This window comes from Mustelus asterias, chromosome 20, assembly GCF_964213995.1.
Source record: "Mustelus asterias chromosome 20, sMusAst1.hap1.1, whole genome shotgun sequence".
NCBI classification, from domain to species: domain Eukaryota; kingdom Metazoa; phylum Chordata; class Chondrichthyes; order Carcharhiniformes; family Triakidae; genus Mustelus; species Mustelus asterias.
In genome coordinates, this window is record NC_135820.1 from 16924962 (window position 1) to 16947069 (window position 22108).

The 22108-nt window shown below is 45.4% G+C and overlaps 1 protein-coding gene across 1 annotated transcript in view; it reads right to left on the minus strand.

The window, feature by feature from the left end:
- Positions 1-22108, minus strand: part of LOC144508231 (piezo-type mechanosensitive ion channel component 2) — a 206009-nt gene that overhangs the window by 1751 nt on the left and 182150 nt on the right. The window contains exons 45-52 of the mRNA XM_078236045.1: positions 18479-18626; positions 16733-16921; positions 15847-15939; positions 13557-13726; positions 11909-12025; positions 9347-9426; positions 5789-5814; positions 2743-2945 (exon numbers count right to left, since the gene is read on the minus strand). Of these exons, the coding sequence (XP_078092171.1) occupies positions 2743-2945; positions 5789-5814; positions 9347-9426; positions 11909-12025; positions 13557-13726; positions 15847-15939; positions 16733-16921; positions 18479-18626 (1026 nt within the window). The remainder of the gene's footprint in view (positions 1-2742; positions 2946-5788; positions 5815-9346; positions 9427-11908; positions 12026-13556; positions 13727-15846; positions 15940-16732; positions 16922-18478; positions 18627-22108) is intronic.

Consider the following 22108-nt stretch of genomic DNA (forward strand, 5'->3'; position numbering starts at 1 on the left):
TAAGCTCCTTGATCTCCCTCTGGTTTGGTTGATTTCAGGCAAGTTGCACTGAAAAACCAGTGAGTGGAAGCTTAACGTTTCCATTCTAAACTCTGACATTCACCTTTAAAATGGACCTGCTCACACTGTAATCAGACACTCGTGCTGGTGTTGCTCAGGCTTTCCAAGGCTGCAAATGGGCAGAATTTCCAGGGTGGCCTGGAAACACCCTCTCAATGGCTCAAGTTAATCTTTCTCCACATCCTCGCTATGACTAACACTACATTCTGCACTCTCTCCTCTATGAATGGTATGCTTTGTCTGTACAGTGCGCAAGAAACAATACTTTTCACTGTATACTAATACATGTGACAATAAAAGTTGCTCTTTCTGCCTTGTTATCGGGGCTGGGGATGATGCAGTATTCCACGACTGGAAAATGGCTTAGCTGAAAAAATGAGGTGGGGTTCCCAGTGGAACTGGGTTCTACCTCCCCCCACCGCAGAGGAAATACACCAGTATATGCCACATGGCCTTGGTTACAGCCAGGCATCAACAAGTGAATAAAAGCCCACATATCCCACCTCCAAATCTTATAAATGAAGGCAAATCACTGAATTTTCTTCCTCCAATGTTGTCAAAACTATAATTAAACCCAAGGCTACAAAACATGAGTTCTGACATCAAATGCTGGGGGAATAGTATTAAAATTAAACACTGGAGGTGTGGGGAGGGGTTGGGGGGAACGAGAATTATTAAAGTTAAACACTAGATAATGGGAGAGTTGTTGGTGATATCTGCACTTCCTGTGTCATACCTACTTCCTGTATCACATCTTTAGACGTGTTTTCACCAGGGAATAACAGGACAGGTATTACAGGAAGTGGGATCTATGAGATGTCCCCAGTATTGGGTCTTTCAATGTGTATCATCAGAGGGAATTTGCTGGTTTAAAAATAATCTTGCGTGTTCAGTGCAGCTGTCCTCCACAAAATTATCTTGAAAAGAAAGTCCACCATTGACCTGGAGACTGAAATTTACAAGTGCTTTTCTGAGCCCGAATTAAACTGGATTCCTGCGAGAGTTTATCTTTGAAGGGACTGTCCAGATTAGCACCTCAAAATAATGGCCAGAATTCTCCGACCTCGCCCGCAGCTGGGATTCTCTGATCCCGCTGCAGTGAATGGAGATTCGGCTGAGCGCCAAATTCTCCATTCTCACTGACAGTGGTGGTGGGTGTGCACTGTTGGAGAATTCCGCCAATGTTCCCATTAGCAACACCATAGGAGATCCACTACTCTTTGAAAAGCAATTGGTTTCCATTCATGATGGTATTGTATAAACAATCATGAAATTGTAACAATGCAATATAGTTAGCTCATCTGTAATGCTCCAATCGCCTTTGTTGCGAAGTTGAGTTTGTAAAGATGTAAAGAATCTAAAGAAAATGTTAGGGAGAAAAACATTGTGTGGTCCTTTTAAAAGCTGGTTTTGGTTTCAGTGCTTGGAGGTTTAAAATGCAAAGTACATCCAAAGTCTCAGACTGAAACATTTGTATCCAAAGCAAAGCAGCAGGGTTGCCTGGGTAACAGGCTTCAGGCATTTGAATGTTTGAATTTTGCCCAATAAATTGAAAGCAGACACTCAGCTACCAAGAACACATAAGATTTGAGTTTGATGATGTTGAAAAAAATCAGACCAATCCTGTTGTAGGAAAATCGATAGGTCATCACAGGTATAAAAAAAAGTGCAAGAGGAAAACAAGGGTTAGTAACTCAGTTGAGAGGGAGAGAGCAGCTATCCACCTGCTAGCTGTATATATCTCTTAAGAGAATGCACCATTTAACCAGCGAAAGGTACTAAGTCAAAAAGAACTCAGAGGGAATTCACAGGAGAACTCCAAAAGTTTCCAAAAGCCACAAAATCTGGTTGTATTGCTTGAGAGTGCTGAAATTCTATTATATTTTTTGTTAATGAATGGACATTGTATTTATTTGAACAGCATTCCAGCGGAATCTTATTTTATTCAGTATATTACTTGTTTAGTTAAAGTTCCCTGTTAATTAAATAAATAAATTGTTAAGTGTTTATTTTAAAGTGTCAGGTATTTCTGTTAGTTAATCACTAATCGTTACTGAAGACCAGTTCACACCTTCCCACACACAACAGATTAAGAGACGAGGTGTTCCTCTTTCGGGGGATCCGGCGTTACGTCTTAAAGTGGAACAACCTCCACGTTGTAACACCATGGACAGCACAAGCATAGACAGAGAACAATGTTGTGATGTTCCTCCTGGCTGATCATCATAAAAAGAGAGGCAACATGTCCCACTGAGATTCAGACTTCTTCCTCACTTTTTCTACCTGCGTTGGCTGGGTTGTGGAGTCATTCCTTAGGTTTAAGCAGACTCCCACATGACTACATTCTTATGCTGCATTCAAGGCACAGATAACTTGGGGTTCAGATTCCCCAGAGCCCCACTAAGGTAGGACACTCAAGGCTGGTCAGAGTGAAAGGGAGCATGGATTTCCCATCCGGTCCCCCTCCCAATCCTTGATGCAATCATTGTGAAATCTGACCATTCAAACCAAGTTGCTTTATTTCAGAATCCCAGTGTTAATTGCCCATTTTGTATTGGCTTATCATTCACCGAGGGGCAATTCTGTATTCATAGTTACCCCATTCCCCAACCTATCTACCAATAGTGTGGGTTCACCCCTCAGGTGTAGAACAAGAGGTCTAGAAACAGAAGACATCTTTACCCATATCCAGCAAGGAAATCCAGACTCGAAGGGCTGACTTTGTCATTGAAGATGATGAGTTGCATGTCGCTGCAATGCTGGCTGGCACAGTGGGGCTTCCACTCCTTGATGTTCCACCACTTCATCTTTCCATGTGATGTGTTGCCTGGCCCGGGTTCCTCTGCTATCTGCAGCGAGATGTTCCTGTAGAAGGCCAGACTGTCCTCAGCAGCACCAGAAACAGCTGCAGCTATTTTGGAAGCAAAACACACACAAGATGTCGCTCAGTCTTCCCTGGGACTAGACCGTTACATTGCATCATAGAATGGTTACAGCATAGAATGGGCAGCACAGAGGTAGCAGTTGCCTCACAGCTCCAGAGTCCTAGGTTTGTTTCCCAGCTTGGGTCACTGTCTGTGACTAGACCCTTACATAAGAGTTACATAAGCATAAGAGTTTGCATGTTCTCCGCGTGCACGTGTGGGTTCCCTCCCACAGTCCAAAGACGTGCGGGTTAGGTTAATTGGCCATGTTAAATTGCCCTTTCATGTCCCGGGATGTGTAGGTTAGAGGGATTAGATGGGTAAATATTTGGGGTTACGGGAATGGACCTGAGTGGGATGGTTGTCAGTGCAGACTCAATGGGCCAAATGTCCTCTTTCTGCAACGTAGGGATTCAATGAGCAGAAGGAGGCTATTCAGCCTGTGCCCACGCTGGCTCTGCAAGAGCAATTCTGCCAGTCCCACTCACTCGCTCTTTCCCCATAACCTTGCAATTTGTTTTAGCTGCCTATCCAATTTTGGAAATTTGAATTTGGCTCCAAGTAGTGCATCCACTCAGTACATACAGGAGGTTTCTTTTCCCCCCATATCGCCTACGGTTCATTTGCCAATCATCTTAAACCTATACCCTCTGGGTTCTTTCCCCTTCTGCTTTCTTTCCCCTCTGCTAAAGGGAATGGTTTCCCTCATCCCTGGAAACATTCGCGTGAATCTTTTCTGCACCCTCGCCAAAGCTTTCCTTTCTTTAGAATAATACAGTGCAGAAGAGGCCCTTCGGCCCATCAAGTCTGCACCAACACATGAGAAACACCTGATCTTACATCTAATCATTTCCTGAAGTGTGGTGCCCAGAATTGGATGCAAAATTCCAGTTGAGGATGAACCAGTGTTTATACATGTTCATCATAACCTCCTTGCTTTCCCATATTTATAAAGCCTAGGATTTCATATGCCTTTTGAGCTGCTTTCTCAACCAGCCTTGCCACCTTTTAACAAATTGTGCACAAATATATCCCCAGGTCTCTCTGTTACTGCACCCCCTTTTATTTTATATTGTCTTTCCCCGTTCTCCCTACCAAAATGTATCACTTTGTTTTTCTCTGCATTAATTTTCATCTGCCACATGTCTATCCAACCCTTCTAAGTCTTTCTGAAGTCTATCATTATCCATGTTGAAGTTGTACAAGACATTGGTAAGGCCACACTTGGAATACTGTGTGCAATTCTGGTCACCCTATTATAGAAAGGATATTATTAAAATAGAAAGAGTGCAGAAAAGATTCACTCGGATGCTACCGGGACTTAATGGATTGAGTTATAAGGAGAGGCTGAATAGACTGGAACTTTTTTCTCTGGAGTGTAGGAGGCTGAGGGGTGACCTTATAGAGGTCTATAAAATAATGAGGGGCATAGACAAGGTAGATAGTCAATATCTTTTCCCAAAGGTAAGGGAGTCTAAAACTAGAGGGCATAGGTTTAAGGTGAGAGGGGAGAGATACAAAAGTGTCCAGAGGGGCAATTTTTTCACACAGAGGGTGGTGAGTGGTTGGAACAAGCTGTCAGAGGTAGTAGAGGCGGGTACAATTTTACCTTTTAAAAAGCATTTAGATAGTTACATGGGTACGATGGGTACAGAGGGATATGGGCCAAATGCGGGCAATTGGGATTAGCTTAGGGGTTTTAAAAAAAAGGACGGCATGGACAAGTTGGGCCGAAGGGCCTGTTTCCATGCTGTAAACCTCTATGAGTCTGACTTCGAAGCTCCATGTCATCTGCTAATCTTAAAATTGGGCCGAGTACACCTTGGTCAAATTCATTAATATCTATCAAGAAAAACAATGTTACAACCTCTGGGGAGCTCAACTGTAAACCATCCTCCACGTCTGAAAAAAAAAACATTCATGTATCTTAGGGATTGTAGCTTAAAAGAAAAGGTTTATGCGCTCACAGATTCAAACTAACAACAACAGATTTATTCTAGGACCTCGTGCCTATACTGAAAGTAAAGCAGCAGTCTGAGCAAACACGCTAATGACAGCACCATCATATCATGTGATCAGCTCGTACAGCAACCATGCAACCCACTGCTCTCTGTTTTCTGTCATTCAGCCAATTTCATATCCATGCAGCCACACTGCCTTTATTCCCTGCGCTTCAATTTTTTGATAAGCCTGTCGTGGCACTTTATCAAACATGGAAGCCCATCTACAGCACATCAACCGCATTACCTCACTGACTATCTCAGTCAGCTCCTCACAAAACTCAATCAAGTTAGTACAATACATCTGTACTGAGATGGCCTGTTGGTTGGCTTTTTGCCAAACTGTAGCATGTTACATTTTCTTTTTAGTCTCAGTTGTGGCAAAGTGGGTAGCATTCTTACTTCCAAGTTTGTGAGTTCAATTCTCACTGCAGAGACTTGTGAGCATAATCCAGGCTGACACCTCCACCGAGGACATACTGCATTGTTGGAGGTGATATCTTTGGATTGAGAGACCAAAACCGATTCTATCTGCTCTCTATTATTTTTCTATTGCATAATGGGACGTGGGCATTGCTGGCTGGCCAGCATTTATTGCCCATCGCTAGTTGCCCTTGAGAGGGTGGTGGTGAGCTAGGTTGAGTGAATTATATAACTGAGTGGCTCGGCCATTTTGAAGGGCAATTACGAGTCAACCACAATGCTGTGGCTCTGGAGTCACATGTAGGCCAGACCAGGTAAGGATGGCAGATTTCCTTCCCTAAGGGGCATTCGTGAACCAGATGGGTTTTTCCAACCGTCAACAATAGTTTCACAGTCATCAGTAGATTCTTAATTCCAGATTTTTTTTTACTGTATTGAAATTGTATTGAAATTCCACTATCTGCCGTGGCGGGATTCGAACCCGAGCCCCAGAACATTAGCTGAGTTTCTGGATTAATAGATAGCGATAATACCACTAGGCCATCGCCTCCCCTCCATGGACATAAAAGACCTTATAGCATTATTTGAAAAAGAGAAACGGTGTTCTTACGCTGACCAACCCCTGGGTTCTTGTGTATTTAGTACTAAGCTAGCATTGAATTATGCAAGGGGCCTTTGCAGCCAGCAAACAGTAGGGACTTTGTTCTTGTCCAGCCAGGCCTGGGTTTGAACCCTGCTCTCCCCCAACTCTCTAATCTTGAAGCACTTGTTTAGTTCCTGATGGGCTTAATGCTACTGAGCATGATTCAGCGAATATTCTGAGAAAGTACAGCCTGTTACTCCACTTTGGGAAGAACTGAGAATATAAAATATGATATAAACCAGGATGGACAGGGGAAGATGATGCTCCTTTTATACCGAAACAATCAAGCTGAAAAATAAAGTGCACCAAACAAGACAAAAGACATTTCTGCAGCACCTTTAGTTTAGGAAACATCCCAAGATGCTTGACAGGAGCAATGTCAATTCAAATTTCACACACAATCAAAGGAGGAGACATTTGACAGGCTGGTTAAATAGGTTAGTTACAAAGTGGAGAGTGAGGTTGAGGGAGGAAATTCCAGTTCTTACAACCGTAATGGCTGATAGCTGCCAAGATGGGGCTAACGGAGCAGAAGGCATGTTCTTTTGTTCCTGCTTTTCCCCCTTCCTCACCCACAGTTGCAAGTGACAAAACCATGGGGAGGGTCAGACGTGAAGCAGTGCCCCCATCCTCCCGCTTGTAAAACCCATTAGTGGATGAGGAGGGTTTTAAAATGTGCCTCACACCCGCTGAGCTGCACACTCCAGGTGGCCTCAATACAACCGATAGCCAGGCAGTGACACCAGTTGCGGAATTTTCCCGTCCTGCCCGCCACGGGAATCGTAGCAGGCGGGATACAGACCACCAAAAGCTCCGTTGACCTCGGGCGGGATTTTCCAGTCTTGGGGCAAGCGCAGCCGGAAAATCCCAAGCCTCACCCATATACATCGCCCATATACAGACCCTGTGATTGTCCTTGGAACGGGAGCATGCAGTGTCCACTGGTACGCTTGAGACCTCCCGTGCCTCCTGGACACCCCAGGGGCTGCGGTGCATTACCTTCCCCTGAATCTTTAAACCTTCCTTTGACATTTTGCTTTTTCTTTGTAAAAGTGGCTCTTTAAGGGGCTATTTATTTGTTTATACTCAAATGAGTAAAAAAAATCTCTGTGAATAGGGAGGTGCTGTGGTGCAGTGGGTGGCAGCAGTGCGTGGCATCCTCTACCTCTGAGCCAGAAGCTGTAGGTTCAAGTCCCATGTCAGGACTATGGTGTGGCCCAGGAGGTTGATTGGAGGAAGGAACTGTTGCTAAGTTTACAGATGATACAAAGATATGTAGAAGGACTGGTAGTATTGAGGAAGCAGGGGGGCTGCAGAAGGACTTGGACAGGCTAAGAGAGTGTGCAAAGAAGTGGCAGATGGAATACAATGTGGAAAAGTGTGAGGTTATGCACTTTGGAAGGAGGAATGGAGGCATTGACTATTTTCTAAATGGGAAAATGCTTAAGAAATCAGAAACACAAAGGGACTTGGGAGTCATTGTTCAAAATTCTCTTAAGGTTAACGTGCAGTTAGGAACGCAAATGCAATGTTAGCATTCATGTCGAGAGGGCTAGAATACAAGAGCAGGGATGTACTTCTGAGGCTGTATAAGGCTCTGGTCAGACCCCATTTGGAGTATTGTGAGCAGTTTTGGGCTCCGTATCTAAAGAAGGAAGTGCTGGCCTTGGAAAGGGTCCAGAGGAGGTTCACAAGAATGATCCCTGGAATGAAGAGCTTGTCATATGAGGAACGATTGAGGACTCTGGGTCTATATTCATTAGAGTTTAGAAGGATGAGGGGGGATCTTATTGAAAGTTACAGGATACTGTGAGGCCTGGATAGAGTGGACGTGGAGAGGATGTTTCCACTAGTAGGAAAAACTAGAACCAGAGGGCACAACATCAGACTAAAGGGACGATTCTTTAAAACAGAGATGAGGAGGAATTTCTTCAGCCAGAGAGTGGTGAATGTGGAACTCTTTGCCACAGAAGGCTGTGGAGGCCAGGTCATTGAGTGTCTTTTAGACAGAGATCGATAGGTTCTTGATTAATAAGGGGATTAGGGGTTATGGGGAAAAGGCAGGAAAATGGGGATGAGAAAAATATCAGCCATAATTGAATGGCGGAGCAGACTTGATGGGCCGAGTGGCCTAATTGTGCTCCTATTCTTTTGGTCTTATGATTGTCAACCTGTAAATCCTTCCGGTTTGCCTGTGAGGGGCAGGAAGCGTGGGAGTGTTTCCCATCAGCCTGAACTCTGTGGAAGCTGTGGCACACTATGTCACCATGTTTAAAAAAGAGCATCAGACACAAATGCTTGGAGTCCACAGCAAGTGTGCTCCTCACTCTGAGGGAGTTCTAGAGACAGTGAGCTGAAAATAAGCTCGCAGGTACAGCAGGCAGTAAAGAAAGCAAATGGTACGTTTATCTTCACAGCAAGAGGATTTGATTTGATTTATTATTGTCACGTGTAAAGTGTTTCCTGTTTGCTCCACAGACAGGCATACCGTTCATAGAGTACATAGGGGAGAAGAAAAGGAGAGGCTGCAGAACGTAGTGTTACAGTCATAGCTAGGGTGCAGAGAAACATTAGCTTATTATACGTTTAGGAACAGGGATATTTTACTGCAATTGTACAGGGCGTTGGTGAGGACACACCTGGAGTATTGTGTGGAGTTGTGGTGCCTTTATCTGAGCAAGGATGTCCTTGATATAGAGGGAGTGTAGTGAAGGTTTCCCAGGCTGATTCCTGGGATGGCAGATCTGTCATATGGGGAGAGACTAAGTCAGTCAGGATTATATTCATTGAAGTTTAGAAGAGTGAGAGGGGATCTCATAGAAACTTATAAAATTCTGGCAGGATTAGAGAGGATGGATTCAGAAGGAATGTTCCCAATGGTGGGGGAGTCCGGAAGTAGGGGTCATAGTTTGAGGATAAGGGTTAAACCTTTTAGAATTGAGGTGAGGAGAAATTTCTTCACCCAGAGGGTGGTGAATGTATGGAATTCACTACCACAGGAAATAGTTGAGGCCAAAACGTTGTGTGATTTCAGGAAGAAATTAGATATAGCTCTTGGGGCTAAAGTAATCAAGGGATATTGGGGCGGGGGGGGGAATCAGGATATTGAATTCGATGATCAACCATGATCAAAATGAATGGCGGAGCAGGCTGGAAGGGCTGAATGGCCTACTCCTGCTTCTAGTTTCTATATACACACACTGCTAATCAGGACTCCTTGTTCACCTCCTACATTCAGATCGATGCAAGAGGTTACTGAGGAAGATCCCAGTTAATTATTTCAGGTCTTTACTCACCTACGCGGAGTCGGAAGGCCGGTTTAGCTTCAGGCTGCCCTGTCGCTCGAATGTATTTTGGTAACAAACCGTCAATTAGCCTAAAATGAGACAGAATAATTATCATTCCAAATCATCAATGTTTGTGAGAAGGTAAAGGAGATCATAAGACCAAACCACATGGACTGCGACAGAGCCGGCATCTCTGGTGGATGGCACTCCTGCAGTTCTGATTCTGATCACATGATGTCTGACCCTGCGATGTGCCAGCTGCTGTGCCAGGAAGCAGCAGGTCACCCGTGACCAAGTGAGAGAGGGGGAGGGGGAGGGGGTTTGGAAGCAAGGGTCGGGGTGTGAGGGGGGGGGCGGATTGAGGGTGGGAGAAGCGACAGCAGGTGAGGGAGGAGTAAAAATGGGATGGTGCTGCCGGAATCGAGGATGGACATGTGGGGAGAGTGGGGAATACAAGGCTACAGGCATGCAGGGGGTACTGAGGCCAGACAGGGAGCGAGCAACACTGGGGAGAGGGAGGGGGAGGAAGGAGGTTGGGGGGTGGGGGGCACAAGGCAGCGAGACCAGAGGGCGGGGGGGAAGAGACAGGGGATAGGGCAAATGAGCATGGAGGGTGGGGAAGGGGAAGTGAAGGCAGGGTGGGGCAGCAGGATGTGGATTAGATGTGGGGTGGTGGAGGTAATTAGGTCGGCGGCGGGGGGGAGGGCAGTGAGGCTGTGAAAGTGGTGAGTGAAGCTGGGCAGGGGTAGTGAGCCCCGATGTTGGTTTTGGGGCAGTGGGAGGCATGAGGATGGGTGTTGGGAGTTGGCAGATGGACAGTCATGGGTAGGGACGCAAGGGTGAAGGAGGGGAAGAGGAGTGGGTCAAGAGAGGATGATGGTCTGAGTGGCGGGGGAAAGGAATGAGGTAATGGGAGAGGGGGAGGAGAGAGGGAGAGGAGGAACAGAATGAAAGAAAGGGGATGGGAAGGGAGTGGGGGAGGAGGGAAATGAAGGGAGGAGGAATGGAAGAGAGGGATGGGGAGGGGGAAACAGATGGAGGGGTGCAGGGAGGGAGGTGGGAGGAAGAAGCATGGCAGGATGAGGGAAGGACAAGCAAGGTGGTGGAGTGGGAATTGAGGTGCGGAAGGGGGAAATGAGTGAGGGGAAGCTACGTTCTGACCCCTCCTCCCTTCCTGAGTCCAGACTCTCACAGTCACTAGTCTCTGGGCTGGTGACATTATTGAGCGAATCGCCAGTGACAGAGAGAGAGAGAGAGACTGGGAAAACACAACGCAGTGGGAAATTTAAAGCTCTGATTGAGCTGCTCGAAGCTTTTTTATTATTCATTTTTTACAGGACATGTGCATCGTTGGCTGCACAGAGGACATTTGAGAGTCAACCACATTACTGTGGCTCTGGAGTCACATGTAGGTCAGACCAGGGAAGGACGGCAGATTTCCTTCCCTAAAGGACATTAGTGAACAACATGGGTTTTCCCGTCAATCAACTTTCATGGTCATCAGTAGATTTTTAATTCCAGATCTTCATTGAATTCAAATATCACCATCTGCCGTGGTGGGATTCGAACCTGGTGCCCCCGATCTTGTCTGGGCCTCTGGATTACTATTCCCTACTGCATCCGTTTCTCGCCTATCCATGCCAGGCCTCGTTTCTTTCACCTCCAAGCCCAGCCTTGGCCCCCCCTTCTCGGGCCTCGCTTCCCCACCTCTCTCCTGATCTGGTTCCCACTGCTCCACCCATCCTCATTTCCCCCTCGCCTGCTGTCACTTCTGCAATGCTCACTTGCCAGTCATCTCATGTTCCTCACCTGAAGTGCAAGGAGGAGCTGCGGAGATTTGGGCGGCACGGTGGCACAGCGTTTAGCACAGCTGTCTCACAGCGCCAGGGATCCGGGTTCAATTCCCGGCTTGGGTCACTGTCTATGTGGAGTTTGCACATTCTCCCCGTGTCTGCATGAGTTTCCTCCGGGTACCCCTGTTTCCTCCCACAGTTCGAAAGACGTGTTGGTTAGGTGTATTGGCCATGCTAAATTCTCCCTCAGTGTACCCGAGCAGGCGCCGGAGTGTGGCTACTAGGTGATTTTCACAGGGAGGTGGTGGAGGGCACTTTGAAGCAGCCTCTCACCTGGCCATGATTTTAACTCTTCACTCTCACTGACCAAAGGCTTCTCAGCCTCTGGGTCTCACTAAAGAAGCATTATCCACCGTGAGTTATGCCAAGTGACCCTGGCGAGTTCCACCCAGCTTGAAGAATCGGCATGCGGCCTGTTAAAGCCAGAATTCAAGATTAAAGAGATGCTTGGTGGTCTATTGGCTTAATATGACCATCTGATATCTTGAAAAGGCCTCTCCACTCATCTTCGAACCCACCTGATAGAATTCAGAATAGGATGTGAATATGTTGGATTCCCGAGCCAACGTCACTTCCAGAAGGTTTAACTGCCCACAGCCCTCAAACCCGCCTCACCTTGTCTAAAAATATCCCCCCACCCCCTCAATGAACCTAAAGCAAATAGTTTGAGATGTGATTGCCATGAAAACATTATACAGGCAACAAGTACATAACATACACTGGCTCCTCACGGCTTCCATCCAGCAGCTGAACCAGCTCCTTTCTCACTTCCCTTTCCGTGCAAAGCACTGTGTGTTTCCCAAAAGCTTCAGGATTCATCAACACGGAACCATTCCTGTAGGAAGATGAGAAACAGGAATCAGGAATCTACGGATTTACAAGCGCAACACCAACTGAGACAAACTGATCAGAAACAACTCTGCCACAGGGGATCACCCAGCTGTGGTGCTCCACATTCTCAGCAAACACATCACTATCACACTGTCTCTGTGTGTCTCACCATGTTTAATATCATAACATTTTATACACAAGAAAAATGCAGGAAGCAAAATATATATTTAAGATTTATGTATGTACAGGATATATTTAATCTGTGATCCATGCATAAATGAGATATCTTTGAATAGGAACAGCATGGGGTAAAGTTCCCTTCACGTTGTCCCCATCAAACATTCCCAGGACAGGTACAACATGGGATTAGATACAGAGTGAGGCTCCCTCCACACTGTCCCCATCAACCACTCCCAGGACAGATATAGCATGGAGTCAGATACAGAGTAAAACTCCCTCTACACTGTCCCCATCAAACACTCCCAGGATAGGTACAGCACGGGATTAGATACAGAGTAAAACTCCTTCTACACTGTCCCCATCAAACACAATGTGGAGTGGTATTTGCTACCGAATAAACCTGTTGGACTTTAACCTGGTGTTGTTAAAACTCTTACTGTGTCCATCAAACACTCCCAGGATAGGTACAGCACGGGATTAGGTACAGAGTAAAGCTCCCTTTACACTGTCCCCATCAAACACTCCCAGGATAGGTACAGCACGGGGTTAGATACAGAGTAAAACTCTCTCTACACTGTCCCCATCAAACACTCCCAGGATAGGTACAGCACGGGATTAGATACAGAGTAAAACTCCTTCTACATTGTCTCCATCAAACACTCCCAGGATAGGTGCAGCACAGAGTTAGATGCAGAGTAAAGCTCCCTTTACACTGTCCCCATCAAACACTCCTAGGACAGGTACAGCATGGGGTTAGATACAGAGTAAAGCACCCTCTACAAAGCTCCCATCAAACACTCCCAGGGCAGGTAGCGCATGAGGTTAGATGCAGAGTAAAACTCCCTCTGCACTGTCCCCATCAAACACTCCCAGGACAGGTACAGCACGGAGTTAGATACAGAGTAAAGCTCCTTCTACATTGTCTCCATCAAACACTCCCAGGACAGGTGCAACATGGGGTTAGGTACAGAGTAAAACTCCTCTACACTGTCCCCATCAAACACTCCAGAGTAGATTGGACAGAGGGTAAACTATCCCTTACATTAGATACCTCAGCTGCAACTTTAAAATAATTCCCTCTGACTCAAAACTTTTCTGTTTTGAAAACCAACCATTTTGACCCTAAGGGAGATTTAATAGCAACTTGTGCAGGCTTTTATAACCTTTGTTCCTGCTCTCTGCAAGCTTTGCTCTGTAAGTGATCTTTAAGTATCCATGGTCCAAGGCGATTTCCTTCTGTGGAAACATACTGAAAAGCACAAAGCAGGAGTCTGAGGTTGGTGATTGATTCTGTTTTAATGAAGCCACAGGTCGCATTTTCCTGTGTGAATTTAATTCTGTGCCACATGCTGTACCTCAGAATGGTCCAGTGTAGATGTATGTAAATCCGTGAAGAATTGGCAATTTCTTCTTTCATCGCCTTGAGGGTGGCAGGGCTGATACTCCACAGCAGATTGGCATCACTCTTTATATGGGCCACCATGATGTCTTCTGGCATGTAATTAACCAAGAATTGCATAGCAGACTATGGAAATGAAAAAAAAACTTGCCTATTTTAATTATATCTTTAAAAATTCATCTTCACCTCTATGTTGTCCATCTGCCATTGATTCCACCACCACGTCTCCCCCCAGCCCCCCAGCATCAGCCACCCTGCCCCCCTAATCCCCAACACTCCGCCAGCACCAGCACCCCCCCCCACCCCCACAGCACCAGCACCCCCCCCCCCCCACCCCCACAGCACCAGCTCCCCCAGCTCCTCCCTCCACACTGTGTAAAGGTCCCTCTCCATTGTCCATTCAACAGTTCTTAGGCTTTGCTTCTCTCTGCCTCCTACACAGTCTCTCCCTCATTTCCTGTGTGTGTTTGTGTGCACATACGTGTGTGTGTGTGTGTGCGTGTATCTTTACCATGAATAAATAAACTTTAAAATTTAATGAGATGTAGGTGCACCCACAGTGCTGTTAGCAAGAGAGTTCCAAGATTTTGACCCAGTGGCAGTGAAGGAACGGCAATATATTTCCAAGTCAGGATGGTATCTTGGAGGGGGACTTGCAGGTGGTGGTGTTCCCATGTGTCTGCTACCCTTGTCCTTCTAGATTCTACATGGTTGTGTGATGTTTTTAAGCAGCAGGTTATGCCATTCACTTTTAGTCTTGGAAGGTGAGTGAGACTGACAAAGTCTTGTTTATTATTTCCCATCTCTCGTTGTCCTAAGTGCCGTTCACAAAGACTGGATAGGAACGGTAGGCTTGCTCCCTTGAAGGACATTAGTGGGCCAGTGAAGCATTTGAAACAGTCTGACAACAATTATGGGCATTTCCAATATACCCAACATTCATGTCCCAGCCAACACCACAGGAAGCAGCTTGCCCGATCATTTATCTCATTGCTGTTTGTGGGAGCTTGCTGTGCAATCATTAGCTGCCAACTTTCCTACAATATAACAATCACCAAATTTCAAAAACACTCCATTGACTCTGGGTTGCTCTGTGGGTGTGAAAGGCATGAATAAATTTATTGTCAACTTATTTATTTATTAGTCACAAGTAGGGTTACATTAATACTGCAATGAAGTTACTGTGAAAATCCCCTAGTCTCCACACTCCGGCGCCTGTTCGGGTACACTGAAAGAGAATTTAGCACGGCTAATGCACCTAACCAGTACGTCTTTCGGACTGTGGGAGGAAACCATTGTAGATGTATGTAAATCCATGAGGAAACCAGAGCACCCGGAGGAAACCCACGCAGACACAGTGGGAATGTGCAAGCTCCACACAAACAGTGACCCAAACCGGGAACCGAACCCAGGTCCCTGGAGCTGTGAGGCAGCAGTGTTAAATACTATGCCACCGTGCTGCCCATTTGAAAGGTAACTGGATCTTCCTCTGCAAGGCTAAGGAACAGGTGCTGGAAACTGGGGTAAAAATGAGTGGCTAGTTTCTTTTTTCTTTACCAGTGCTGATATGATGGGCTGAATGGCCTCTTTTTGCAGGGTAGCTTTTCTATGATTCTATTTATCTTGAACTCCACTCCCAAATGACTGAACGTAAGTTCACAACTTTCCACGCTGGGATCTGAACTCTTACCCACTGAATTATTGATCCAGAAATGCCATGGCCTGGTGGTATTATCGCTAGGCTATTAAGCCAGAAACTCAGCTGGGGAGCCGGGCTCGAATCACGCCACGGCAGCTAGTGGAATTTGAATTCAATTAAAAATACCTGGAATTAAGAATCTACTGATGACCATGAAACCATTGTCAACTGTCGGAAAAATCCACTAATGTTCTTTAGAGAAGGAAATCTGCCGTCCTTACCTGGTCTGGCCTACATGTGACTCCAGAGCCACAGCAATGTGGTTGACTCTCAACTGCCCTCAGGCAATGAGGGATGTGCAATAAATGCTGGTCCAGCCAGCAACGCCCATATCTCACGAATGAATTTTAAAAATTACTAACCCGATATCCATAACCATAGTGATCATGTCAGTGCCCACCAACTCCGGAAGTTGCCTAACTTGTCCACCCCATTCCCCTGATCTCTGTCAACCTCCCCACAACCTCCCTCCCCTTTTTATTGAGTGAGATTCTTACCCGTTACATTTACACATGGAGCCAGTGCGTGGCGACCCTCTGGGACTTACCGGATAATGGCTGTACTGATTAGTGAGCTCATTATACGCTGCGGTGGAGAGCGGCCTGAGGTTCTGCTGCTGTGCACTCATCGTAAAGAGGGGCTGCATACACAGAAAGGAAGCACGCATTGTAACAATAACTTGCATTGAGATTGTGCGTTTAAATATTCCATTGTACTTCACAGTTAGAACTTCACATTGAGTCATTTAAAGAGATCTTACCATAAGAGGAATATTAACGTGGATTAATCTTTATCCATGCATTAGTCAGCACAAGCTCAATTTCTCGAACCCTGTCTTCATTACACTGTAACCTATTAATCAGAACATCACTGCCTGCCTCTGATGCTGCACCAATTCCTGCTCACCCTCATGCCTCTTGTTGCTGTTCCTCTGTATGCTCATCCTTGCTCACAGATCCCTCTGAGGCCTCTTCTCCCTCACTGCCCCCCCCGCAGCCTAGATTCTTGCTCGCACGTACTCTAGCCTATCTGCAACTGTGGTATAAAGGTAGCTGGCATAGCAAGGGTTAATGTGGAATTGAGAACAGTACCATCCACAGTGTGATATATAAGGGCACATAGCCTGACACTAGAGTCAGTTGTGGACTGAACAGAGACCTGTGTAGAAACAAGCATGGAGTTAGCAATACCTTGTACATATTTATATAGCTACTTGTTATCAACAAATTCTTAGGCTGGAATTTTCCACCTCCATTCATGGCAAGCGTCATGGAGGACAGGAGAAGAAAATATGGCTAGAAGGCCAGAAATCTGTTTCACACCATTGTAAAACCAATTTGTGATCATCCGTGGTCATATTGAATGAAGGAGCTGGCTGAATGGCCTAATTCCAAGGTGCTCCGCAAGTCCAAAGTTGTCAAGGTGCCTCTTACCTCATATCCACCAATGCTTATTTTGATAGAGACATCCAATGGCTGATTGGTCACTCCAGCAACAGACTTGATCAATGACATGAAGAGCAGTGGGAACCAAATGATGCAGATCAGGGAGACGATGATGAGGCCACCCATCCCGTACTTCACCAACATGTTCTTCTTCTGACCGGCTGCCTGAGGGTACCTCTGAGGAGAAACATTGGCACCTTTAGGAGGCAGCTGGCATACCAGCAACATTGCTCTTGGCATGTGTAAGAGAAGCGAGCTGGGTTCCTTAACATTGTCTCAGAATTTAACTATAATGAAGAGTTTATTCTCCTCCCAGTCAAAACATTGCACAATGCGAATAGAAATTGAGAATTTATGCATTGAGGTCCACCTATTAATTACGTGATATTAATTAGTTAATTAAGTATCAACTGTGTTTCTTCCAGATGAGATTCTAAGCTAACAATGAGCTCAAGGGAATAGGTTTGCCCTGCCGGGGTATAAAGATAGCAGAAGCATTAACATTCTAATGAAATGCCATCTTGATTGGAAACATTAGCTGTAATTCTCTCTCCTAAAGATGCTGCCTGACCTCCTGAGTATTCCCAGCATTTTCTGTTTCAATTTCGGATTTCCAGATTCCGCAGTATTTTGCTTTTCTATTACTGACAGACCACAAGATGTAGGAGCAGAAGTAGGCCATTCGGCCCATCGAGTCTATTCCGCCATTCAATGAGATCATGACTGATCTGATGTGATAATCCACAACTCCACTTTCCCGCCTTATCCCCATAAGCCTTGATTCGCTTACTGATTAAAACTTTGTCTATCTCAGCCATGAACATACTTAATGACCCCATAACGAATTTGACAGATTCACTACCCTCTGAGAGAAGAAATTCCTCCTCATTTCTGTCTTAAATGGGTGACCCCTTACTCTGAAATTGTGCTCCCTGGTCTTAGAATCTCCCACAAGGGGAAACAATCTCTCAGCATCTACCCTGTCAAGCCCCCTGAGAATTCTATATGTCCTCAGTAAGGTTACCTCTCATTCTTCTAAACTCCGATGAGTACAGGATCAACCTACTCAACCTCTCCTCGTAAGAAAATCCCCTCCATACCCAGGATCAACCTAGTAAACCTTCTCTGGAATGCCTCCAATGCCAGCATATTTTACCTTAGATAAGAGGACTAAAACTATTCACAGTATTCCAGGTGTGGTCTAACCAGTGCCTTGTATAGTTTTAGCAAGACTTCCTTATTTTATACTCTAATCCCTTTGAAATAAAGGCCAACATTCCATTTGCCTTCCGAGTACCTGCTGAATTTGCATGCTAGCTTTTTGTGATTTATACATGAGAACAGAGGGCGGCACGGTGGCACAGTGGTTAGCACTGCTGCCTCACAGCATTAGGGACCCGGGTTCAATTCCAGCCTTGGGTGTCTGTGTGGAGTTTGCATGTTCTCCCTGTGTCTGCGTGGGTTTCCTCCGGGTGCTCCAGTTTCCTCCCACAGTCCAAAGATGTGCAGGTTAGGTGGATTAGGAACCATACTACATTGCCTCTTCATGTCCCAGGACGTGTGTAAATTGGTCAGTAAGGCCTCACAGCCTGCAAAGATCACCGTCTTGTTATCTTTCAGTGTTTGTTTAATCACTGCGGAGCGACTGCACTGCAATTTGAACCATTTAAACATGATTTCAGTGAGGGAATCTGAGGCTTAGGTTGGCTTTTCCCCAACATGCATGTTGCTCACCTTCTCTGACTCATTCCAGCACTTCAGAATGAAAACGTTGGCATAGATATCCTCCACACAAATCCAGCTGGAGATACTGAGTGTGGTGTCTGTCCAGACCCAGTCCATCACTGCTCTCAACTCCGTCAGAAAGGGCACCAACCGGAATCTGCAGACATCCAAGGAAGCTGATCAAAGCCTGGGCATTGGAGCACAGTCAGGTGGGGTTCAGAGATGTCCATATATAAGTGGGCATCCTTTTATCCTGAATAGCTGATGTAATGCGTCAATTAGACTTAATAAATCATTATTAGAGCAAGACTTTCATTTTAATCAATGGTAGGGACGCACACCCCACCCCACCCCCCCCCCCACCCCCACCCCACCGGCTCCCCCACCCTCCCACGGGTTTTCCAGTGGCAGAGTTGGCTTGCCCTTGGCCACTGGCAAGATATTCCAGTCCGGCTGAAGTCAATGATAATTTGTGTTGCTCGATGGCCACGTCACTGGGGAACCCAACATGGGGCGTTGCCTTCAGTGGGACCGGACGTTCCCGCCAGCAGGAAGGACTGGAAAATCCCAGCCAAAATCTCAAAATGTCATGTTTAAACTGAACCTCTCGATTTTCATCTGCCCCCATCTGTAGAATTACAGGAGTGCTTGCAAACTTTGTCTCAGCCTTCTACACAAAGTATCTCACTTTGCAACCAATAACATTTACAAAACAATTACATATGACAACAGGCATATCTTATGTTCGATTAGTTTTGTTCGTAATGGTACATATTAGTGATCCTAAAGACCAAAGTTTGATCCTCGCTATGTGAACTGGTGTTGATGAAGGTGATAAAAAACAGAGAACAAAGAAAATTACAGCGCAGGAACAGGCCCTTCGACCCTCCAAGCCCGTGCTGATCATGATGCCCTAATTAAATTTTTAAAAGCCTTCTGCCCTTACCCGGTCAGTATCCCTCTATTTCCTCCTGATTCACATTCCTATCCAGATGCCTGTTAATGTTGCTGATGTGCCCACTTCCACCATGTTCTCTGGCAGCACGTTCCAAGCACCCACCACTCTCTGCGTGAAAAACTTGCCCCCCTGCACATCTCCCTTATACTTTCACCTCTCACCTTGAACCTGTGGCCCCTTATAACTGACACTTGCATCCAGAGAAAAAAACCTCTGACTATCCATCCAGTCTATGCTGCTTATAATTTTGCACATATCTATCAGGTCTCCCCTCAGCTTCCAGGTGGTAGAGCTCCACTACAATTAACGGTGCATGGTGTAAGGTGTAAGGAAATGACAGTGTCAGGAGGGCTCCTGTCCCCATCACTAACCCTGCTATTGGTGGGTTTGAGGTTGTGGGTCTCCAAGTCTCTGTCCAGTAGATAGTGGCGGTGCTTACTGAGGGCTGGCAAGTGAGTAGGTACAACACTGGTGAAAGATGTCAAGTGGACAATACAATTGAGGACTGAATATACAACTCAGGGGAAGTGAAGAAGAGAATAGGAGAAGCAAAGAGCGAGCATGAGAAGAGGTTGGCAGCAAACAAAAATGGGAACCCAAAATTCTCCTCCAGACATATAAATGATAAAATGTCAGTAAGAGGGGGAATGGGGCTGATTAGCAGGAGAATCATGCATGGCGAGAGGTACTAAACAAATATTTTGTACCTGTCTTCACCATGGTCATAGAGAATGAGGAGGCAGTTTAGACACTGTATGGGTGAAAGGGTTAATAATCACACAAGTTTAAAAATCACATAAGCTGCAAGCTGTATCTCAGTCACACAGGGAAAGCTATGTAAAAACCACAGGTCTTGATTAAAGCAGACCCAGATAAGAGTCAAGGACCATTCAATTGAACGATGTGCAGCTGTAGTTCATGTTTGCCCATTAGAACAAGGAACAATGGAAAGGGAGATTGATGTACCATTGGTCAGAGATATCATTATCATTGCCTGATGATATAATTAGGAAGACATGCACAAGTTATAATTGGACAACAAACTCCTGATGTCTGCATGATGTAACCTTAATCAATAACTGTGAGTGGATAGAGACAGCTCCAATACTTTGATTGGTATATGCTAAGTATTTGTAATCAAATTTGAAACGACACTTGTTTGTGTATTTCTGAATTTGTTATTCTGCCTGGCCTTAAAGATTGGATCAGGGTCCCGTAGTGCTACAGTTGTCAATTAAATCATCTTGAACTACTCTGTGTCTTTGTTTGCCTACTTGAGGGGAACAGTAGCTTAAACTACAACAACAAGCAAAACATCATCACAGCTCCCATAACAATGGTTTAAAAATTGATACAGAGAAGCTGTTAGAAAGACTTGCTGTAATTAAAGCTGATAAGGCTCCAGGATCAAATGAGATGCGCTGGAGGATCTTGAGGGAAGTAAAAGTGGGAATTATGGAGATACTGACCATAATCTTCCAATCCTCCTTAGATACTGGAGAATTGCAAATGTTAAAACCTTGCCAAAAAAGGGTGAAGCCAGCAGCCACAGGCCAAGTAATCTCAATCATAGCAAAAATCTTCGAAATGATAATTCAGCAGAAAAATGTCAATCGCTTGGATAATTATGGATTAATTAAGGAAAGCCAGTCTGAATTCCATATTTAGCTAACTTGATTAAGTATTGTGATGAGCTTGAGTACTTGAGGTGTGTAGCAACTTTCAAAAGGTGCTTGAAAAAATGACACATAACAGGCTTGACAGCAAAGCTAAAGCCCATGGAATAAAAGGGGCAGCGGCAGGTGCCCAGGACACAAATCTGGCTGAGTGACAGAAAGCAGAGAGTAGTGGTGAACGGTTGTTTTTCAGGCAAGAGGAAGGCAGCCAGTGGGGTTCTCCAGGGTTTGGTATGATGATCATGGTTTTTCTGAATATTTATTCATGATTTAGACTCAGGTATGCACAGCACTATTTTGAAATTTCAGATGCTCTGAGATTTGGAAATATTTTTTGTGATGTACGGGCGTCACGGGCTGGCCAGTGTTTATTGCCCATCTCTAGTCGCTCAAGGGCAGTTGAAAGTCAACCACATTGCTGTGGTTCTGGAGTCACGTGTTGGCCACACCAGGTAAGGATGGCAGGTTTCCTTCCCTAAAGGACATTAGTGAACCAGAAGGGTTTTTCCAACAATCGACAATGGTTTCATGGGCATCAGTAGATTCTTAATTCCAATTTTTTTTTGAATTCAAATTCCACCATCTGCCGTGGTGGGATTCGACCCCAGATCCCCAGAACATTAGCTGAGTCTCTGGATTAATAGTCTAGCGATAATACCACTAGACCATTGCCTCCCCTACTGTGAGGAGGATAGTGATGCGCTTCAAGCAGATACAGACAGACAGGTGGGATGGGTAGACATGTGGCAGATGTAGTTCAATTCAGAGAAATGTGAAGTCCTCCAGTTTGGAAGACTGAAGAGAGACAATATAAAATAAAGGGTTCAAATCTAAAAGGGTGTGCAGGAGCAGAGCAACCTGAGTATATATGCTCACAAATTGTTGACAAGGAAGTTGAAAAAGTGGCATACATGTCTTTATAAATAGAGGAATGAAGGAGAAACGCAAAGGAAGTTATGATAAACTTGTATAAAACACCGGTTCAGCATCAAGTAGAGTATTGTG